Source organism: Phaseolus vulgaris, chromosome 7, assembly GCF_051622355.1.
Source record: "Phaseolus vulgaris cultivar YP4 chromosome 7, ASM5162235v1, whole genome shotgun sequence".
Taxonomy (NCBI): Eukaryota; Viridiplantae; Streptophyta; class Magnoliopsida; order Fabales; family Fabaceae; genus Phaseolus; species Phaseolus vulgaris.
Window position 1 is genome coordinate 57,030,550 of NC_143504.1, and position 24,241 is coordinate 57,054,790.

Consider the following 24,241-nt stretch of genomic DNA (forward strand, 5'->3'; position numbering starts at 1 on the left):
TTTATTAAAGTGTTTGTTTTTAATATTACTCAGTTTTTTTACCGAATTCGTTTACTGCTTCTACAAACTACGGAATTTGTTCTTTGACTGTCATTTTTTTTCCTTTGTTGATCTTAATTTTTCCCTATGAAAAAACTTGTGTTGTGACTGTGTGCTGCGTTCAGTATGACTCTTGCATTATGCTTGATTTACAACTTTGCAAATATGAAAAATAGTACAAAATAGCTCAACATATCATTCGTTAGACATGCAATATCTAGTAAGAACTAGCAGCTTCGGAAAAATCCTATCGAGGGCAAAAGATGGCAACACGTAGCCATTTACATTATCAACTATGACCATACTCCATTACAGCAGCTTCCCTCACCAATAACTTAACTTCTCCAGCAACAATATGAATGCACTAAGCAGAACATCATTTTCCCAACCAGTAGATTCCAGCATGTCACCCGAAGAAAGTGACAACTTCCCCTCTATAGTGGTTGCTCAACAGGAAAGAAAAGATCCTGCTTGTAATCCTTCACTTGTTATCTCCCTAGCTTATATATGCAGTTACATATATAAAATGGCATTGCCAGTTTTACATGGTCAGGGAGATATGACATCTTAGAAGTGTTTCTCCAGCTTCAATACTCGACTCATCTATCAATTTCTTTGGAATTTCCTTTTTAGCTTCTGTGACTTGGAAGGTCGTGTAGGCACCTCAGAAGCTGGTTTATATTTTTCAGTACTGGTCATCTTGACGTTTCTCTTCCCACCACCACCAGTGAAACTTTTGTTCCCACCATTCTTGCCTTTTCTATTTTCTTCTGGTCTTTTATCATTAGGACTTTTATCATTGGAATGCCTACTTCTCTTGGGTAAACTTAATCCATCATTACTGGCAGATTTAAATGGTTCCTTTTGGCCAGGCTTGACTGTCTCAAATTTGTTGTCTCTCTTTCTCTTGTTCTTTACTGAATTTTTCTCTGGGGTAGCTGATCTTACAGGCTTCCTCCACTCTGGCCTAAAAAGGGGAGCAAAGATAGGACTCTGAATCAGCTTCGAAGAAACAAAAACTCAACTAATTTTATTCACAAGCAACAAAACATACTTTTTAGTAGAAGAATCTTCAGGGATATTTTCTGAATCGTTAGTGACTGCTTCACTTGATTTGCCATGCCGGTTCTGCAAGTCAATAGTCACCATAATAGTCAGGAGTACACCCTCTACGGATATTACAAATTTTAAATGAGCAAGAAAGTAGTGAAAAATCCAAAGCAAGAAAAAGGAGAAACGAATTTCCCACCCACCCACAAATGACTAATTATAGTTTTCTTGTGAATATTCTTTTAGCCACGGAGTTTATCTAAATGATGTTACCTTTAAAAAATCTGATGGAAGCACAATACAAATATTAATAAAAAAAATCTAAAGCGTCAAATGTCACAGATGACATAGAGAAAACAAATGAAAATAAAACTAACGGCAATATGGAACCTTAAACGTCCTTTTATAGCTTACATAATGAGCAGAAATTTAATTTCTTTATTTCTATTTTTCATACATATTTTAATTTAACAATTTCTCCAACGATTTAATTTAAAAAAAATAATTTTAACAATTAATCAACCAATTTAACAAAAATCACTCTAATAAGAGTTGATGTATCCCAGAAAACAGTAGGGAAAAATAAGAACCAAAAGGAGAGCAGGTATAACCTTCGCTAAAGAAGAACTGAAATTTGTTTGCATTTTTATCCTCTAAAGCACAAGCCTAATAATTCAAAAGCTCAATCTTGATATGAATTTTTAAGCTACTATGTTGCTGACCTTCATGGATTTGCATACAATACTGTATGTAAGATATAGCTGGGCTGAGATCAAACTTAAACTACAAGTACCATTACAATCGTAGTCTTTTAATCAATACTAAAAACAGTACCTCTAGAACAGTCTTGAGAAAAAACTTGTATTTCTCCGGGATAACCAGTTTGACAGCAGCAGAACCACACTTCCGTAATAATATTTCAAATATAACAATGACCTGCAGAAAACAAAAACACATTATTCCTATGGATCTGTAAAGTATACAGATCAATGTGCTCATATTGTGCAGGTACATGTGCATGTAATTTAGCACACACCAGCACGTTGAGAACCAGGAGCTAAACATTAGATATTGTACATGCCTTTGATCTAAAATGATTCCTTGAAACAGACGACCAGGGGAGGATTTCAGTAATAACATCTGAGAGAATATTCTGCAGCTCCCTTGCTTGTAAGCTAGATACCATTACTTTAACAAATCCCAAGACAGCCTATTACAGAACAAAGATTAAATAACAATAACAGAAAGATGTTCAACAAACTCAAAATATGATCTTAAAAAAGTAGAACACTCACTTTTGTGATTTCCATATCTTTGGTTTGCAGCAGAGATAAAAGAGAGGGGACAAGACCTGAAACAGAGATTAAAAGATTTGTATCCTGGTATACCAATACAGACAGCGCAGACACCGCTCCACTTTTTATATGCGGAGATGATCCAGAAAGATATCCCATTATCTGTGTATTGAGAGTATATAAGTGTACAAGTCAATGACACAATTCCACTCCACACACTGGAAACAGCATTGGTTGCATGATTTTTGGCTTATAGAAAAAACATTAAAAAAAAATGCATGATAAATGTGGGAAGTTCAATACTTAATAGAGTGATATCCCACAAGCATATTTAGGAGCAGCCTAGTTAGTAGCTCAAATCTTCTCAAAATAGTGATCCTCTGATTAAAACAAAATTGAAGTCATGCATGGACTTACCATGCTAACTAGTTTGTGATAAGGTTCAATAGAACCAACATATAATGAGTCCCTCAAGGTAGAACTTATATTTAAGAGCAAATCATATGCTTCTTTCCTGGTTTCATCCTTGCCCTAAAAAAAACCATTGAACATAAATCAGTACAGTCATTATCTCTCCTTAGTGATTGAATCCAAGGATGACAAATCTAAGCCAAAGATCTTCAAGAAAATGTATGGCAAGTACTTGATATACTTACATCCTTTAATGTGACAATAATTTCATTGAGAATAAGAAAAACCTTTGAGTTCTCCTCTTCTTCTAAACTAACCTGCAGAGAATGCACACACACATACTTACATATTCAGAAGAAAAAAAAAACACTGAATAATGTACAATTTTACAACTGGATATAAATTATATGCACCCGTCCAATCCTCCTTCAAATACCAAAGAGCAAAGCAAGAAATACAAAGATTTTCAAAATAACTAGGCTAAGGAGCAAAACCCGATAAGAAAACATGCTTAATATGCTAGAACTTCGACAGGCTCTTTGCAGAATTTTAAAAAAGAAAAAACCATGCATATATCTAACAAAAGTGCCATCCATGTACATGTGCTAAACCAGCCTCACTGTTATTTCAACAATCAAAGGAAAAGAAATGCCTACAGAAATTTCTTTAGAAACATAATCATATAAACTTCTATAGTAAGAATGTGTAACAAATTAAATTCTGAAAACCTATAGCATACAGGTACTGTGGAAACAAGCACAGCAACTTCAATGCTGCAAGTTGGTTGCAAATTAATTTTATTTAAAAAGTTTATGGCACTCAATACAAAATTTAATTGGCATTTAAAATTACTTTAATAAAAAAATAAAAAATTTAGATGAACATTAGTACAATAATCAAGACATCAAGTTAAACCTTGAATGTGAAGCTATGACTGAACTAGAACCAAAATAGAAAAAGAAATTACAGGCTAGCTATTCAGTTTAGGTGGGCTTAAATACAGCATCAATTGAAAATGACACATAGACTTAACAATATAAGGAGTTGGATGCTAAAAAAGATTTCTGCAACATAGTTGACAAATAATTTAGAGAAAGATGTCACACATTTTCATATCTAAGACGTGTAGATTAAATAAATTGTAAATAAGAATGGAACATTAGAATTCTAACCTTCATTGCATGTACCATCAGCAGGCGAAAACAAGAATATCGACTTCTAAGAGATGCAATTGCAGTTGGAGGTTTTAAGCCATGTAATAAATCAATTAGCTCAATGTATCGAGCAGAAGAGAAGAAGCATGGGTTCTCCTGCATCATTCAGCAACAAAACTGAGATAGACAGATACAGTTGAAAGAGAGAGAAACAATGCAAGATATCATGAACCTAGAACCGTAAAAACAGGTTGACACCTGCCCCACCATGGGTTTTGGTCGTGATGGGTTGAAAGGCCCACTATTAAGAATGAAGAAAATAAATATAGGATTGATATCCCTTCTGTAAAATACATACATAAGAATGTTTATTTATAAATGAAAATAAACATAATTAATAACAGAATAACATAAACTATGGGCTAAGCCCATTATATTCAATACTCTCCTCAAGCTGGTGTATATAAATCATATGTACCAAGCATGTTACAAATATAATCAATTCTAGGTGCCCATAAAGATTTAGTGAAAAGATCTATTAATTGATCATTTGAATTAACAAACTCACTCTTGATGTCTCTAGACACAATATTTTCTGAAATGAAATGATAATCAATCTCAATATGTTTGGTCCTTTCATGAAAGACGGGATTTGAGTTATTATGAAGAACAACCTCATTATCACAAATGAGTGTCATTTGATTGACTTCTCCAAATTGCAATTATTTGAGTAACTGAAGTAGCTGAAGTCATAGCTCTATATCGTGCTTCAACACTAGATCTTGTCACAACAAGTAGCGAGTCATACCAAACTATTGAACAACTTTGCTAAATTTTTAAAACCAAGCCCTGAGAGACTACTTCAAGCAATATCAGGATTTGCGAAGACGACATACCAATCTAGAATACTCCCCCTGAGCAACAAAGTTGGGAGGTTACTCCATATAAATTTCTTCCTGCAAATCCTCATTAAGGAATTTTTGACATTGAGCTGATATAGAGGCCATTGTTGAAGAGCAGCCATGGCTACGAATAAGCGAACTGAAGTCACCAAAAAATTTGGTATAACCCTTAGCCACAAGGCGAGCTTTGAGACGATCAACAGTACCATCAAGACCAACATTGATAGCAAAAATCCACTTGCAACCAACAACAGATTTCCTAGAACGTAAAGGAACAAGGTCCCAAGTCCCATTCTTCTTAAGCGCACTCATTTCATCAAACATGGTTTGACGCCAACCAGGATGAACTAAGGCATCACCTATAGACTTTGGAATGGACACATAAGAAATATACAAAAGGTAGGTATAAAAAGGTTGAGATAATCGATGGTAGCTTAAAGCATTATAATGTGGAGAGGGAAGGGACAGAGGATTTGGCACTAAAAGAGAATCATCCTGTAGACGATGGGAAGACTAACGACAGACTAACAACGATTGTAAACTTGAAGAGGTGGTGGAGAAGGAGAATCTTTAGGTACACTAGACATAACAATAGGATCAAAGACAACTGAAATATGTACTTGTTCAGATGGACACACAGGTGGAGAAGATAAAGGCTTAAAATAAAAAGAAAACTCAGTGAAGTTGACATCTGCATAAATAGAATAACGATTAAGAGATGGTGAAAAACATTTATATCGTTTTTGAGATCTAGTAAACCCTAAAAAAACACATTTATGTGACCTAGCATATAATTTATCAACACTGGGTCAAAAATTGTGAACAAAGCAAGTAGACCCAAAAACTTTAGGTGGTAAGGGATGAAGAGATTCATGAGGAAAAATAAATAAAATGAGGAATTTTATACTCTAAAACCGAAGATGACATACGATTAATTTAAATAACATGCACTAAGGATAGCATCACCCCAAAAACGTTGAGGAACAACACCATGAAGTAACATAGTGCAAGTAGTTTCAACAAGGTGTCTATTCTTGCACTTTGCCACCCCATTTTGTTGAGGGGTATAAGCACATGATTTTTGATGAAGAATGTCATGAGATTTTATAAAAGTGGTAAAAGAATGAGAAAGATACTCATGAGCTTTATCACTGCGTAAGGTTTGAATCGTTGATTTTTAATTTCGTTATAAAAAGTTTGAAATATAGAAAACAACTCAGAACAAGATTTCATTAAAAATAACCAAGTACACTTGAATAATCATCAATAAAAGTAACAAAATACTAAAACCCTAAATTAGACTTAGCATGACTTGGTCCCCAAATATCATAGTGAAATAAGGCAAAAGCACGTTGTGAGACACTACTAGAAAAAGACCTGCAACTTTGTTTATCTCAGTGTTATCAATTATCGGCTATGGCGGCGCCATGGCGGATGGCGGTGGCCGATTTTCTAACCACTGCCACAACAAGGCGGTGGCGATGAAGATATTCCATGGCGGCCGCTTTTGCCATCTTGGAGTGCAAACGAATATCAGAAATATTGGGAAAAAAGGTGGCGACAGCAGCATTGCACGCTTTGACGACGCGAATCATGAAGACCTAAACCTAGTTTTTAGAAGTTTGGGCCAAAGGCCCATTTTAAATTTAACCTAATAAAAAACCCTAAAATTTAAATAGAGAGTGTGTGTGAGTGGTGTGTGGCTCCCTGGGAAACCCTAATTTAAATATGACAACATATTTAACCTTAGGCTTTTGGGTCTATTTTGGGGCCATGTAAAACATTATATAACTATTCTCAACAACCTTATTATTTTTGTATTTTTTTGAAGTTATTTATATACATATATATATATATATATATATATTATATTTTTTTTTACCACAATGCTTCCGCCATAACTCGTTATGGTTTCCGTTATAACCCTATAAAGGATTTTTGGGTCTCCAATATGATCCGTTATCCGATATCGATAACACTGGTTTATCTAAATGACATGACTCACAAGACAAACTAGACACTTTGGACAAACTTGGAACAAGGTATTGCATCTTAGAAAGACTAGGATGACCTAGCTGAGCATGAATGAGAGATGGAGAATACATAATCGTGTCAACATGTGCAGATGTTCATAGGTGATAAAGAGCAAGACTCACATCCGGATCCAATCATTTGTCCCAAACTTATTTATGTAAACAAACAAAATCTTTGGTAAAAGAAATAACACAACAGTTGAATTTTTTTCCTTTGTAAGCTACGAGCCGCATTTTTACTTTGGTTTTCCCTTTTTATTACTCAACTCGCAGAGCAAAGGGTTTCCTTAATGGCTTGGTGCTACCACAAGATACTTTACTTTGGTAGGTAGCCCACCGAGTTGGTTTGGTTAGCACAGGTTCATCCTAATGGGTCGGGTTCTAAATGAACAGAGTGACTTTTTTATATACCTAAAATGTTTCTTCTTGCACCCTATCATTTTTTGAAATCCCGAAATTGCCCTTCACATTTTATTTCAAAACACAAGTTCCATGGCAGTGTGGGTTGCAAGTGGAATTGTGGAGGTTGTTGTAGCAAAGGTTGAGCTCAATGGAGGTATGGTGGAGTTGTTGCTGTTGAGAAGGCTTCGTTGGTGGTTTGAACTTGAAGTAAAAAATGAGGTGTGATATATAGTTTTGGGTTAGGTATGGTAGCATGGTGTTTCTAGAAATCGGGTTCTCAGAATTAGTTTCGGATTGGTATTCCAAAATGGGAAAATGAATTCTGGAATTGGACAAACCGTAAGCGAAAAAAAGCATTCTAGAATGGGGTGCTACGGAATGGAAAGTTGTTTTATGGAATGGGGTTTCCAAAAGCGAAAAAATCCATTCCATTCCGTAATTCAAATTTATTTCCCATAATAGCCATTCAGAAAGAGAGAAAAAACCTCACATGGTCATTTTCGTCATTTCATGCTTTTATGGGGTGCAAGAAGAAGAATGACAGGATGCAGAAAGAAACACCCAAAATGTTTCTATTTTTTCCAGTCCATCCTAACCCAAACTAGTGATGGGCCCATGTTTTCATCCCGTTTTGACATCTACACAACAGAATTCCTTTAATATATAGACTTAAAGAATTAAATACATCATTCTTTAAGAAAATAATTAAATAAGAAAATAAATTCTAACATAGCACCTAGGGTGCACTAAAATAGTATAGATATCTGAAAAAGATATCAAATATTTCTTAGATTTTCTAATAGATAGATAGATAGATAACAAGAGTACAAGGGAGAAAATGAAACAGAATTATCATCAAAGCAAATCCAAACCTCCAAAATTTTGTTCAATGTGTTGTATGCTTCATGATGAACACTCTCATCACTTTCCTGTAAAACCAAAAGCATACATGATATTCTTTTACAAAATTATATAGTTAGTCAAAAGAATTAATGAAAACCGTAATATCAATAAAAAGTATTCTTCAAACTTCGAAAAATACCTGAAATGAATGTATAGTTAAATTATAAATTATCTCAATAAGATTTTCATTTGCTCCTTCGACAAGACAAGATGCCATTTCCATTATCAAACACCTGAAGAACACAATGACTTTGATTTTATATTTATTATATAATAACAAGAAATTTAAAGCTAGTAGCAGGTTTTCAGCGCATACAGTTTCCATATTATTAATTTCAAATTGGGAGACATCATAGTATTGCTCAAGTTTATGTAATCGTGTAAAAGCTAAGCCACTCAGCTAATATGTATGAAGGTTGGCTTCTGAACAAGATTAACAACTGAATAAATAATTATCAATTAATTTTGACGAGCTACAGAAAAAGAAATGTTATAAGTATTGGACACCAACACTCGAAAACTTCTACCAGTTGGGAGTAGGCACATGAATGATTTATCAAATCTCTTAACATGTTTCACCCTGCAAAAGTCTTTTCAGAATGAAACACGGACAATGCAGCAACCTTTTTTATCATAAATTTAAGTTTAAGAAGAATGCAGAAGTTAAGGATTTAACTCTTGACCACTTGGACAAGTTGGTTATATACCATGTAAGAATCAACTGTTAAATTTAAATTGTTCAGTGTAAGCGCATGAATGGTTCTATTACATACTTTAGCAATAAACAGCCAAAATTAGAAGAAAATAGAGTCTTTAGATTGGTAGTTCCCGTCAATCACTCAATTATTTTGCTGTACATGTTGGTAAATGCCATACTTCTAAGATTAAACTTAGCGGAACTATGCATAAATCTCTATTATCACAAATAATAAACCTGTGCGAGAAGAAAATCAACAAGATGATGGCTACGTAAGTCAGATGAAAAACCAGCAGAAAATAAATTGTATTATCTCTGTTAAGTAACAAAAAGAAATGCAAGACCAATATAATTTGGTAAATGCTAACAGACATCAACATTGGCAATTACTCTTGTATAAATTAATCACCATACCTCGGAGAGCATCTCTTCAAGTCACTTTGACCACTCTCTACCTCTCCAGGACTTGTCAATATTTTAGCTTCACCTTCAGAATCTACATATTCAGACCTCTTAAGCAAAGACACAAGAAGCTCTTTGATTACAGAAGAATCAGTGACAGACGCCAGGCACCCAATTGCTCGCTAAAAAAGAAACAAGAAAAAAATATTCCAAATTACTTAACATTATCAAAAGTTAATATAAAGTAAATAATGACCAAGATCAGAAAGCAGTTGAGAACGACGTGTAAACAATTCATCAACCTGTATTATAAGGGCAAGGAAAGCAAGAGGCAACATTAAAAGACAATAATGTTCAGCCTAGCATTTCTCCATTATTTTAAATGGCCCAAGTAGAATAATACCATTCCACCATATTCGCAGAAAAAAATAATTCATGCATTTTCTACAACAAAATAGAACATAAGAGAGAGGTATCAGTCTATATGGGAGAATGAATAACACAAGTGATAAATGCAGAACCTTTAAAGATAAGCGTGCTTCTGGAAGTGAACTGATAAATAAATCTGATAAAACATAAAGCAACTGAATTGAACAAGATGCCAATGACTTTATGTTTTTGGTAGCAGCTTTCTTTGAATAAGTAGGTTGCTTGCTGAACTCCAACAAAAAATCATATTCGCCATGGCAATCTTCCATGCTCTTTTTAGGGCTAAGTGCAGCTTTGTTCTCATTTACAAGAATCTGCACAAAAGTCATAATCATTTTAAAAGGAAAAACAACTTAAAAAACAACATATAAGAACAAAGTTTACGAGGGTCTCCACTAGTTTGTGAAAGTGTTACCTGCAATGCCTTGGAAACATTTTGATGCATGGAATGATCCTTCTTAAGAAAATTAATAAGGACATATGAGAGACGAGTAAAACTTTGGTCAGTATCAGTTGCATGACGACAAAAGCCAGGTAGCAATCCCCAAAGTTCATGAGCACAAGCCATCATTTCCTGACTAAACTCTGACTTACTGACTGAAAGAAACAGGAAAAAATTTGCTCACCATTTTGAACAAGAAAGTGATTGTCATAAAATTGGAATTGCACGGACAGCAGCAAAAGGGAAAAATATTTGAGAACAAAAAAAATACAGTGCTTTTCTCTAATTGATTTTCTAAGTCATCGGAATATTCCAAATTATCTAGTTGCTACAAATTAGTTTCCTTTTCCTATTCTTTTTTATATAAACAAAATGGAAAAGTAATTATCTTTCACTATTTACAAACTCAATTATTTTGAGAAGCTTCTATGCTATGAAAGTAATAGAAAATCAGACAAGCTCCATCCATCTCTAAGCCAAAAAAGTAAAGAAAAAGGGGGATGGGAACCATGCTCAAAGCAATGCAAGTGGCAATGACAGGGAGAGAATAAACAGAGAAAATAACTCAAGTTTCCTCCACCTTAAAAGAAAAGAAAAAAAGGGGGAAGAAAGAAAACAGCCTCAAAGCAGATAATATTAAATATACCTTTTTGACTAGCATTCTTAAAGGACTTGGCAAGAGGGATGATATGCTCCATGTAGTATGCAAGCGATGCACCACTAACATAGCGCTTCAAGATTGGTACTAGCCAAATATTTGAATAATCATAGCTGTCTTTGTCAAGGGATATAAGGGATATAGGTACAAGTGAAAGAAATCTCTCTATCCCCATAGCATAAACAGCAGACCCAATGCATTTCTGAAGCTGCATTAAATTGAAAAGCAGATGATTCGGCAATCAGTTTAAATTGTACCAGAACAGAAATAACAGTAATAGCAAAGTACTAGTAGTAAGTAGCAACAAATGTTTTTGAGAATAAAGACGATTACTAAATAAGCAAATAGACAGGACACAGATGGAGGTTCAACTAGGGTGAGCAGGGGAAGACCTGGCATTCAGAATATGGCTACAATGTTACTTAAATATAGTATGCAGGATATAAATAAACAAGTTAATCATAAACAGATTAAATTAACCAAGTATGCATGAAATAATTCAAATATTACGAAATTTAATCACATGCCGGCATTTTTTTATCTTTAAGCTAAATAAGGAAAAAAAAAGGTAACATTTATATGATAACTAATAAACTAATTTATTCCATATTATTACATTGACTGTGTCAACAAACAAAAGTATTTAATATATCAAAATACACATCATTATACTGAAAATTAAAAAAAAAATATCCTCATCAAGTGTTCCAGCAAGGTTCCACAGTGCTGATCTAAAAGGAAATAGACAGTGAAGTACCCCAGAAATTTTGAAATGAGTGAAAAACAGACAATGAATCATAAGATGACACGTTTAAGATGTAGAAATCTAATTATCAAAACTTTGATCAATGTGGGAGCCGCTACAGAATCTTTCATGGGTACTTACATGCTCATTATGAATCTTGCCTCCGGAAATTTTAACCATCAAGTCCGCAAGCTTAAGCACAATGTTCCTCATCAACACAAATGAGGATTCTCCTTCAACAAAAAAGGAATACAAGAGAATAAGAAGATATGGACAACATGTAGTTTTATAACTATTATTCTTCTAAAGAAGAAATCTTATTACTGATAAAGAAACAAGTGTGATAACAGACAATAAGACATCATCATAAATTTAAAAACAAACAAGCAGCCTTGTAAATGTGTTATATCCATGTTTGGACTTAAGCACATGAGGAGAGTTCAACCCAAAAAACTAGTCCATTATATTGGAGAACTTTTAAGAATTAAGTACAACATCAAGTACATTATCCTACTCAACATGGGATTCCTATAGTTTAAGATGATATCTAGTATTTTTCAAAACCGTATTAGGCGGTCAACTCACTGTTCCGGTCCCTGGTGAGGTTTCTGACGACCTCTGTTTGCTCTAGAGAGCATAGGGTTGGGATTAAACCGAGCCAATCTACCCAACTATACAAACTCTGACTTGAACCACCCATCAATGTGAGGATGTGCATCATCTGCCCTACAGTTCACAACTCTGACCCACACGTGGCAGTGCTTGCAGGACCTCCTAATGGCCGACCAACCTGCAACCAGGTTGCCTCCTCCATATGACCCTACCCCTGTGGTGGTAGCTCCATCGGAGTTCGTTTGGCGGTTCAATTTATTTTTCTCTCACTTTATTTTATTATTTTTTTTCCATATTTTAAGAAAAAAAAATGTCTTCCAACACCCAATCAACATCCATAACAGATTCACCCATCTTTTGCAACCATATTGTTAGTATTAAGAAGATGGACAGATCTAACTAATCAGCTTAGGATTTCAAAATTGGGTTATCGTTAAGTAGGTTGGGCTACAAAGCTCATCTCACTACAACTCTTGAATCTATTCCTACAAAACGTGAACTATGGATGAAAATTAATGTTCAACTGTTTAGTGTTATTAAATCCACCACCTATTTTTTCTCCCCGTGAGACATTTGGATAACTTTGAAGTGAGGCTTGTATACCAATGGCAGACCACAATTGTACAGCATGTGCCAAGATCTCTTGACACTTCTTGCAACACAACGATATGAGAGCCCTAAGTTTGCTAAAAGCAGGAAACAAACACAACCTTACTCACCTCACTGCTTCCAAAACCTTAAACACATTACACATCATGAAACTTTTCCACAACAAAAAGTGTAGAAGCACACTAATGAAAAAAAATGTGAAGCATTTTTCCAGTCTAACCAGGTACACAAGTATAATAACAAACAACAAATCAGGGGAAACAGATGTTAAGGTCCGTGAATCTGAAACACAGCATTTTCTTACGGTGCTTCGTAATATCTATATTACCCTTAGTGTTTCTACATCATAATATATAATCACATAATTTCCAATTATTTTTTACTTTATTCTACACCACGAACCATCTCTCTCCCCCACTGAGCAAACCAAAGTAAGTTCACTGATTAAACAGAGTAACCTCAATAAAAAAACAGCACCCTTGTTTCGTCCATATACAAAAAACTGGAATACTAGATATAACACCTAATTTTTTTTACAAACATTAATTATTAATTGTGGCAATATAAAAGCAAACTGGGGCTCTAGCTCAGTCAGTTGATAGAGCAATTGCAAGTTGTTATAGACCTCCTTAAATGAAATTCAAAAGGGCAATTCTTACACATGTTAAACTAATATAATGACAAGTATCCCATACCAAGATCAAGAAATAAAACAGATATGACTGACAAAACGTGCTCATTTGGAACTCCATCAGTAGAAGAAAGGGCATCCTCAAAAACAGCACATGTTGACTTTATTGCATCTGCTTTAACACGTTCCGGACTATCATGAAATGTTTGATCTGTACCCATTAACATGCTCAAGGGACCAATATGATGCTTGAGCACATCAATCAAAATACTTGAAGCTTGTGATGCGGTGTTTCCATCAAAAGTTAGAAGACCTGAGTTCAACATTGGTAGCTTGACTCAGAAAAAATACCATAGAAAAGGGAAAATACAGGGAGCTAACAGCAGTATCAATAAAATTAATTAAGTATTTACCAACACAAATCCCCCCCAAACCATTAATGAAATAACAAATAACCTTCAAATGCTGCAAGGAAGATATCAAAAAGAGAAATTAAGGTGTTAAAGAAAATACAGCTTTCAAAACAACATTCCCACAGTGACATAATTAATCTATCATTTTATCATCAACAATAATAAAATCTTTACGAATTATAATAGATTCAAACTGCAAAAAAATTAAATTTGAAGGTACAACTTGCCGTAAAAAATCCTTAACAGAAATCCATGGTGAAAAACAACAAAGTATTGCTATCTGGCTGCATGGAAAATGTTTTATATGGGAATTATTGATAGATTTTGATTTCTAATTAACTAATTAATTATGTAATGATCCGATCAATTGTAACTTAGTACAGCATACTTTTCAATAAAATTATCAGAAGCTATAGTGTTCAGCACATAATCAGATTAAATAAAATAATCAGAAAATTACTATAACAAATTTTCTACTATTGATGAACATGGATGAACCATACATACCAATCATGGATCTACAAACTGGAGGGAGATTCTTGATCCACAAGCTTGATTGTCCATTATAAAGTAAGTCCATCCCAACTCTTAATAATTTTGAAGCCAAAATCACAGTATCCAAAGGGTTTTTATCCCCCAAAGACACAAATGAAGTAAGAGAAACTACAATGTCCTCTGTCTCTAGCACTATATTTTTTATTCTCAAAGCTTCAAAAATAGCTTCAATAGTTTTAAGAGCATGCCTTGCAAGTTCCGAAGACATACAACTAAATAATTTATGCACTTCTGAAAGAACTTTCAGAATGATTTTCGTAGATAGATATGGAGCAATGAGATTAATTAAATTCATAAGATGTAGGACCTCCAGGTGTTCATGTTTCAAAACCTTATCTTCTTTAGATTCATCAAAAGTCCTCAAAGCATTTAACTTCAGTACCAAAGCACTGCAACTTTTCAGCTCTGACAAAACCAACTTGCTAGCTTCCTTGGTAACCGTGGAGGATTTGATAGACTTGAAAACCTTCTCCATAGCTTCTTGAGCACATCTGCGTACCTAAACCAAACAAACAAACCACAACACAATTTTAACAGAAAAATTCCATAACCTCAGAGTAGTGAAATGGTTAATAGCCATCGACCAATGTCTCCAAATCAAAGGCCATAACTAAATGCTGATTGCAAAGTAAAAACATCACCAGATCTATTCATGTGGATATAAATACACAGTTTAAAACTACAGTTGCAGCACTGAAATTGCAGAACATTGCAAGTATGTATGCCCAACTGATTCCTTTTGAAAGTGACTGCAGGGGCCTCTAAGACCGCCACATTGCATATAAATGAACGAAAATAAAAAATAATAATAAAACATAGAGACAGTGGAAGGGACCGATGTCAGCAAAATCAAATTTGAAGGCCATAACCAAACGCAGAATGCAGATTACATTACAAGGTAGAAACTATCATCGAATGAATCTACTGCAACTTAAAACACTGAATATAGACTATCCAAAAATAAAATAAAAACAAATACTGTAATCACAAGATTGGGAATGATACGATTGCAGGGATCAATGTCTGCAAAGTTGGAAGGCCATAAATAAGTAAATGCACACAGCAAGCTCAAAAAACTATCATCAAAGGAATCTACCCATGATTGGATATATAAATTAAGCATGAAAACACATAGCTCAAACGACTCTAACCTTGGGGCGCTTGCAAATGGAGAACTTGAGCAATGCTTCAAAGCCCAATTTGATTCCATCCCAATCCTCCAAATCACAAAACCCAATCAAAACACCCAAGCACTTCACCATGGCCCTCACGCAAGCCGCGCCCAACTCCTCGCCCTCCCTGGCCAGCACCGCGACGAGGATCTCAGAAGCTTCCTGCGACTTCGACGCCGCGATGCCGCCGGGCGGCACGAGGGGGAGGGCGATGGCCATGAAGGACACTAAGGCGGAGAGCGCGACGGGGTCCAGCGCCTCCACGGCGTCGAGGGCGGAGATGGCGGCGGCGAAGTAGGCGGGCGGCGTGAGGGGGAGGGACTCGGCAGCGAGGTTGGACCGCAGGGCGGCGGCGGTCGCGAGGAGGTGGCGGTGCTGCGGCGCGGTGGAGTTGGCGTAGCGGTCCATGAGCTGCTGGCAGAGGTCCGAACCGACCTTGAATGACTCCACGTGTTCTTCTTCCATGGAATTTGAAGGTTCGGACTTCGGTTCGGAGAATTTGGTTCGCCTCTTAGTTGGTGGAGAAGGAAACAAGAAGGGCGCAGAGGTGAAGGAGGGTTTAAACGTTTTAAGGGTTTATGCTTTTCAAGAACCACAAGAAAAAAAACAAAATTAATAACGATTAAACATATTTTTATTCCTTCATGAAATAATCATGATTTGATTTATTTTCATAAAAAAATATTTTCATTCCTATCAAATTCAAAAAAATCAGTTCTTAAAAGATTTTGTTTTTTGGCTCTCATACTTCAAATTTTGAAATCTTTTCCAACTTTTAATACTAAATTTAAAATAGATAATTTAAAAAAAAAATGTAAAGTATCAAAGGTTGACACTAGTAATGTCTGACCCTAATTTATAACTGTATCTCTATTTTCATCAATACATTAACCATTTTTTTTAAACTAAACAAAATTATCTGAAAAATTTCTCCTTAACAAATAAAAAATAATTTATTTATTTAATAGTATAAATAATTGAATAATTTCTTTATTTTAAAATGATTAAATAATTTCTCTTTTTAAAAATATCAGTCATATAATTTTTTGAATAGTATTTTTACAAAACTATATATATATATATATATATTATTGTATATCTTAATTATTTATTTATAAAAATAAAAATTTATAAATTTTTAGATATTTTAATAATAAAAATGTGAAGGTTATTACTAATAAAAATAATATTTTTTTATCATTAAAGTATAAAAGAATGACGACAAAATTTATATTAACAAAATCAAAAATCACTTATTTTATTTAATATAAATATTTAATTTAATTAAAAGATGTATTTTTAATTCATTATCTTTGAAATGATTTAATTAGATTTTTATTTTTTAAATTTGGTTGAAGTTAATTCTTCTTTTGGAATTAATATTTATTAGTATCTGGAAAAAATAGACTTAACTCTTCTTTTAATTTTAAAACAGATGTTAATTTCTCTTAAGTTTTTAATAAAGTAATAATAGTTATAACAATACTTTCTATAATATTTTCTTTATTCTTTTAATAAAATAACAATTACATTCTTCTACAATTTAAAAAGACACTAATATCTTTTTATGTTTTTAATAAAATAATACTTATCTTTTTCATATTTTTAATATAGATTCACTTACTTTCTAATATTTTATTTAAAATGAAAACATTAACAAAAAATTAATTCAAAACTAAAAGTTTTAAAATATAAAATTAAATATTTTTAATAAGTAAAAATTGAATGAATTGATTATGAAAAAAAATACATTCCCCCCTTCAAATATTTTAATAAATAATATTTAAAATAAGCATTTAAATAATTTATATAATTATTAAAATAGTATTTATATTCTTTATTTTAATTTGATTTATACTTATATTTATTAATAAAAAAATTATACTTATAATAAAATCATATATAAATATAATGATAAGTTAACAAATTTAATTATAAATTTTATACGTGAAAAGATATAACTTTTTATACTTAGAAGTTTAATGACAATGTTAATGTTAAGTGCGAGATTATAAAACCATATCCCTTTTCTAAAAAATACCAATTTTAATATCTAATAATTTTATTCAGTTTAAATTCATTTTTTTTCTTATATAATCATAATACCTTATTTCTTATATAATCATAATAGTTGAAAATTGGTTTATAAATTAAAATACAAAATAATGCTTTCACAATTTTTAGTATTATATTTTTTTTTTATGTGATGGATTTAAAATAAATGTATATAATAAATAATACATTTATAATTAAATAATATGAAAAAATATTAAAATAATAATTTTGAAGTTGTAATGTGGTTGTATAAAAAGTATAGATTTTTTATAATATTGTCCAATTAAAATTTGCATCCACTTTTTTTTTATTTTTTTATGTTATTTTTTTTATATAAAAATTTTCATGTTAGGCATCACTATGCAACTTACATCTCAACTAGGCTGACACAAGTAACAACAATCATTTGTCATCACATGAAGAAAAAAAATATTATTAAAAAAATAAAAAAGAAAAAAATACAAAAATATGGGGGACTATATCAAAACCCATATGTTAACATAAACGATACATAGGTAGACTATACCTATTCATAAAGAATTCTAAGAACAAACTAGGTGAAAGTCTATTATACCAATGAAATGATTCTCTATGAATAAATCATAAATTAACCAACTTATCAGCACACGCATTCTCTTCACAAAAAATATGAGTAACCATAAACCTAATTGTCCCACAAAAATTAAGACAAGTATTTTATCGATTCCGAAGCATCTACGGAACATTAGTCCTAGCAGTAAATGCAGCACAAATCAAGGCAATCACATTCAAGCCAAACATTAGTAAGTCACATTTTTTGAGCTTCCTCCATAACATGTATAACTCCATAAAACTCAACAACCAAAGCAGTATGAACTTCAAGAAACGCTGAAAAAGCACCAATAAATTCTCCCATACTCCCACGAAAAATACCTCCACAAGTAGCAAGACCAGGATACCCCCTAGCAGCCCCATCAATATTAATTTTAACCCAGCCTGGTGAAGGAAACTCCCATCTAATAGGAAGAGGACGAAGAACTTTACCACTACGAGTCTTAATACCAAAAAACTTAATCATGTTGAAGTTCAACATATCATTCTTCATTGAAGCTTTAGACGAATTTCCCTCTAGACAAGTTAAATCTTTAATTATCGAAATAGCCTTAGAAGCTTCAATCTTATCCTGAAATCTAGCATAATTCCTCGTACGCCACATCATCCATATAGAAAAGGTTATCACCGCAAGCTTAATCAATTTAATCAAAGGACTAGCATCACTCTTAATAAAAGAAAGCAGATCATCCTTATTAGAGAAATGAGAAGTAAGAAAAATTTATCGAACCCAGCTCAAATATGCAATGCGTTAGAACATTCAAAAAATAGATGTTGAATAGATTCCTCATGCTTTTCACAAAGCGAACACATAGAACATATATGCAAACCCTTATTTCGAATATGTTGATTTGTAGGAAGTCGCCCATGAAAATTTTTCCAGAGTACTAGAGTTTTGGAAGGTGGAATAGATGAAAACCAAATGAATTTCCCCCAACCACCTGGAACTCTTGGTTCCAAGAAAAAAGTCTTAGCCGATTTAAGAGTGAAACAACAAGATTCGTTTAAAAAAATGAGGCATCTGCTGTAAAGATAAGGGAATATTCCAATCACAACCTGTCCAAAATTGAGAGACTGTATCCGAAATGCTAACATCATCATATAACCCTGCAATATTTGCTAAAGAAGTAGTAGAACACCATTTATCATTCCAGAAATTAATAAAAGAACTTGTACCATCAGTCCAATAAGTATAGTAAAGTATGGTAGAATAAATAAAATTGCTTAATTCCAAACCAGAGAGAGGAAGATCTATAAACCGTTCTAAACTCGTATTTTGATTTAAGAACCCTGGCTTTCAAGAGTAAAAACCAAGGTCTGTTGCTATAAGCAAAGTTTCAAGCAAGCTTAAGAAGATATGCATTATTTTCATGATGAAGATTAATAATATCCAAGCCTCCATCCTCAAGAGGTGAACAAATTTTCCCCCAATTAACGGTAGCAATACATTTTTTCAGAATATCACCAGTCCAAATAAAATTCTCACATTACTGCTCAACTTGCTTAATAAGTGAAACAGACCATTTATAAATATTAAAACTATAAGCTAGAAATCTAGTAATCATCGTATTGACCAGCTGAATTCGACCCATCATGCTAAGAGATTTACCTTTCCAAGATGCTAGCTTCAATTTAACTTTATCAGCCAAAGGTTGAAGAAACCGACACTTTGGAGCACCAACAAAGATAGGCACTCCTAAATAATTGAAAGGCAGACAACCATGACTACAGGAAAGAATATTTTGAATTTTGGTGACAAATCTTGGAGAATTATCCATAGTGAAGAAACTACTTTTAGAGTTATTAATATATTGACCAGAAAAATCACCATATATTTTAAGAAAAGTACTCAAATTTCTAAGAGACTTAATATCCCCCCTACAAAAAATAAATATGTCATCAGCATACAAAATATGAGAGAGAATGAGATAAATTTCATCTATTTAGACCTAGATTATATTATATTTATAGTGTGGTTTTGTCATATTGATTCTGATAGAAATTGAAAGGAATTAGTTCATTGATTTGATAGATATGAAATGAAAGTTGGAAGTGTAAACTTTAAGCTTAACTCAACCCTATAAAACCGACTCAATGAGGTGAGGTTTGCACCCACTTATATACTATCTACTATGAAAGCTTTAATCTCTAGTCGATGTGGGATCTCCAACACATCCCCTCACGCCGAGACTGTCAACTCGTGCGTGAGACTATATATTATAGGTGAGACTATATATTATGGGTGGTCCGATAGCAGCCCAATAGCGGGTGACACGATAAGCCCAACACAAACACTCACTAGGATAGGCTCGGACCTGACTTTGATATCATATTACGAAGTGAACTTTAAGCCTAATTCGACCTCATAAAACTAGCTCAATGAGGTGAAATTTGCACCTACTTATATATTATGAAAGACTCTGATATTTAGTATGGGATCTCCAACTATGTCTCCCTCAATAGTGTCCCCTCAAAGCTTGGGGTATTAGAACATGAATGGTTTAGAAGAGTGTAAGGTTGGATAAATTAAATGAGTGGTCCTACACAATTCTTCAACACATCACCAAAATAGGTATAGTTTTATAGGAATCTCTGCTTTTCCCAAGAATGACCAATTCAGTGAGAGGGACCAAACAATGACCTTTTTAACTCTATCAACTATTTTATTTTACTACAAAACTGCATTTGGATTATTGTTATTTTCTCTCCAATTCTTACTAAAGAAAATATTTTCATTTAGATATAGGTAAAAAATAATATAAGTAAGTGAAAAGTGAATACATTTTATTTATCATAAACTTTTTATTTTATTATTTTTTACCATTATTCATTATAATACAAAAAAATCATATATTAATATAATATTAAAAACATAATCATTATTATGTCTATATTTTAGCTATGTAAATAAATATTAATAAGATATTTACCACTAGGAAACATAATGATTGTATAAGCTTCTCTTGTAAAAAAAAAAAATATATTTATGTAAAAAGTTTAATACGCGATTTTTATCTTGTTTATGAATTGTTTCCCTCGTTTTATTTATGTTTTCTCTTTAGATAGTATATAACTAAATTTGTTTTTTTTTTCTTCCACGTACAAAATTAGTAGTTGCAAACAGGCTAACAGGTATTATTAATTGGTTTCAACTAAAATGAGATGAATAAAAGCACAGAAAAAATGAAAATGTTAAAGCCTTTGTTATGATTGGTTTGAGTATCATTTGTTTTTGGGTGAAATAAAATGTTGGAAGTAATATAGAAAATAAATAATTAAGAAAGTCATTAGATAAAACAAATTTCGAAGAAAAAAATTAATTATTATAATAAATAAATTATATACAAATTATTGACATTTAGAGTTTTGGGTTTAAATTGGTTTATATGATTGATAAATAATTTTTAAATTATTAATTAATTAGTTAGTAATGTTTTATCTATCAATTTTAGAATATAAATAATTAATAGTTCAAATTCATGTAATTAATTAGATACAATTTAAAAATTATTTTTCAATCATAAAAATTAATTTAGATATTAATAATTTTTTTAATTTTTAAAATAATATATAATTTAGTTAATATAAATTATTTTTTAATTTCTAAAATTATTTTTTATTTAATAATTTTTTAGTATTAAATTAAAAAAAAAGTTATAACTTTATAAAAAGGTAAAAGTAATTGTTGAGTCATGCATAATAATTTCAACCAAAATCTAAAGCCATTTTGTTTTCTTTTTTTTTTAGAAGAAAAATTCCTTTGCCCTTTTGGCCTTTTTTTTATTCCTAGCTTTGTGAGTTTTGTGTAGATATGCATCTTTCTCTTTCCTTTCTTTCTTATCCGAACAAACGAAGCTTCATATATTCCTGTTTATATATATTCCGATAAGATTGTGACACTTATTTAATTACTTCACAACTTTGTTTAGTAAGTTTGCTTTATAATAGAAAGTTTTTTTTTTTTATATCCAATAGTTTCACATCCCTCAGGTTGTATTCCTTAGTTTTTTCGAGACCAATGACAACTTATATATTTCCTAACAAAATCGTAATAGAACACCGATTTTCAAAGCGAACAATATCTCGAATGCGGTGATTGACCATAACAATATTATCTCTGAGGTCGAAACATTCACATTCTGATATTTTTTTTTCTTTAAGATTTAATAACAGTTTAATTATATAATTTTTAATTTATTATAATATATTTTAAAGAAAAAATCGTGATTTTAAAATAAAAAATATTGTATTCAGGATATACACTAAAATTACATAAACAAATGTTAAAAGTAATGTTTGATTTATGATTTTTTAGTTTCTATAAATATTTTCATTTTAATTCTTAAAAAATATCATTTTTTATTTAGCCCTTGTAAATAAAATGTTTTTATTTTAGTTTCTATCAATGTATTAAGTTGATAAATATCAATATCATGATTGTCTCATCACAGCTAGGATGAAAACGAAAATACTTCATATGAGTTCAAAATTTTAATTAAGGCAAATTTGCTTTATTACGAAATTTATGTAAATAACTTCTAATAAATATGTATTTTTTAGGATAATATACATTATTTTAAACACAAATAACACGAACGGTTTCAATTTATTTAAGATTACTCTTTTATGTGTACGAACAGAGATATAATAAGTACACTAAAATATAAATAAATTAAATGTAATTTTTTTATCAAATGCATATCTCCATGAGTAAAATAATGTTAATTACGCAAAACAAATTTTAGAAAGAATGCAGTAAATAACATTTCCAACTTTAATAAAAAAAATGAGTCCGTCTTATTTTTTTACTATTTATGAAAAACATGAATCCAACTTTAAATTGTTAGTTATCTTTTACTTCCTCTGTTTGTTTTAGGGAGAAAAAATTGTTCTGAAATAGTTTTTTTCTAAAAAAAAACAATAATACATTAACTATTAACTATTTTCTTCGGGATTACTTTTAGTATTTTTATGAAGTCAAAATACTAATTATATTTCTTACAATTAATACTTTGCTCAAAATCTTAAATCATATAAATCTAATTTGAACTTTATTAATAGCTGTACTGATGGGATCCGCACTTTAAGTTTCGATATGTTATCAAGATTGATAACACAACCAAAACTATGTCTAAATAGAGGATTAGCGAGACTAATCGGTGATCAAACACTAGGTACCGAGTGTTGGACACCAAATACTCACTTTTGAGCATAAGAGTGTCTTTTACCGGTACCATTTGAACTTAGAGTTTACGAATACGAGGAATGGAGAAGTAGAAGAAGGACAAGATGACCAAATCTAAAGGAGAAGAAAAGATAGACCGACCAACCAACTAATCGAGAAAGAAAATAATCGTTCTCTTAGTTTCAACCTATTAAAAAAAAAACCTAATTTTGGTTTGAACTTTATGTTTATTCTATCTGAAAAAAAGTGAATATATTACTAAACAATAATAATATAAACAAAAAAGTACAAATATGTAGTAACACTAAATATTATCATGAAATAGATAATTTAATTACATGGATATTTTTTTAAATTTAATTTAATTTCTAAAATATTATTATAATTAAAATTAACTATCTTCTATATTTTTTGTTGATATTGATGATTAAAATCAAGAGAAAAATATAAATATATAGGAGATGCTAGTTTAAAATTGTTTTTTTTTTCTATGATGAATTTGAAACTCTGTGATATTTATAATTATTCAACTGCTAAAAATACTAAAATGTTACTTTGTAGTCTTTTTGTTTAATTAGCTCCTTTATGTTTTAGTACATTAATTGCAAAAGTATTTTGTATTTTTAAAAATGTTTATTTTGATATTTTTTTTCAACCAAAATGTTAATTAAATAGGTTAAGAATTTATCCTAAAGCTTTAACTTATTTAATACTTTCATTTAAGTGAACCAAAATGAACCTTCTCAAAATCATAAAGTATCGAATTGATTTTTTTAAATAAAAGGTAACAAATTGAGATTTTTAAAACTTTGATAAGAGACATATTAACCACATTTATTAACCTATTTAATGTTTT

The 24,241-nt window shown here is 31.7% G+C and overlaps 1 protein-coding gene across 2 annotated transcripts; it reads right to left on the reverse strand.

The window, feature by feature from the left end:
- Positions 1-166: 166 nt before the first annotated feature.
- LOC137830564 (ARM repeat superfamily protein) lies at positions 167-16,161 on the reverse strand. 2 transcript variants are annotated; one of them, XM_068637992.2, is made up of 18 exons: positions 15,534-16,161; positions 14,335-14,881; positions 13,479-13,727; positions 11,704-11,795; positions 10,806-11,025; positions 10,133-10,314; positions 9,810-10,031; positions 9,301-9,470; positions 8,329-8,422; positions 8,159-8,215; positions 3,968-4,105; positions 3,041-3,112; positions 2,802-2,915; positions 2,385-2,546; positions 2,171-2,299; positions 1,924-2,025; positions 1,094-1,167; positions 167-1,006 (listed from the first exon to the last, which is right to left on the reverse strand). In XM_068637992.2, exons 1-18 carry the CDS (start codon positions 16,017-16,019, stop codon positions 646-648), a joined length of 3,471 nt encoding a protein of 1,156 aa, XP_068494093.1. In that variant the 5' UTR covers positions 16,020-16,161; the 3' UTR covers positions 167-645. The 2 variants fall into 2 exon arrangements, with proteins under 2 accessions (XP_068494093.1, XP_068494094.1); XM_068637993.2 differs by having other exon boundaries at positions 11,704-11,792; positions 15,534-16,121.
- Positions 16,162-24,241: the final 8,080 nt, after the last annotated feature.

Excerpts from the sequence above, each read along its gene's own strand:
- LOC137830564 (XM_068637992.2), bottom strand. The coding sequence starts at position 16,019 with ATGGAAGAAGAACACGTGGAGTCATTCAAGGTCGGTTCGGACCTCTGC. Across the intron at positions 10,032-10,132 it reads ATGTTTCCAAGGCATTGCAG|ATTCTTGTAAATGAGAACAA; the intron begins GTAACACTTTCA and ends ACTTTTGTGCAG. Across the intron at positions 4,106-8,158 it reads CATTGAACAAAATTTTGGAG|GAGAACCCATGCTTCTTCTC; the intron begins GTTTGGATTTGC and ends TGAATGATGCAG.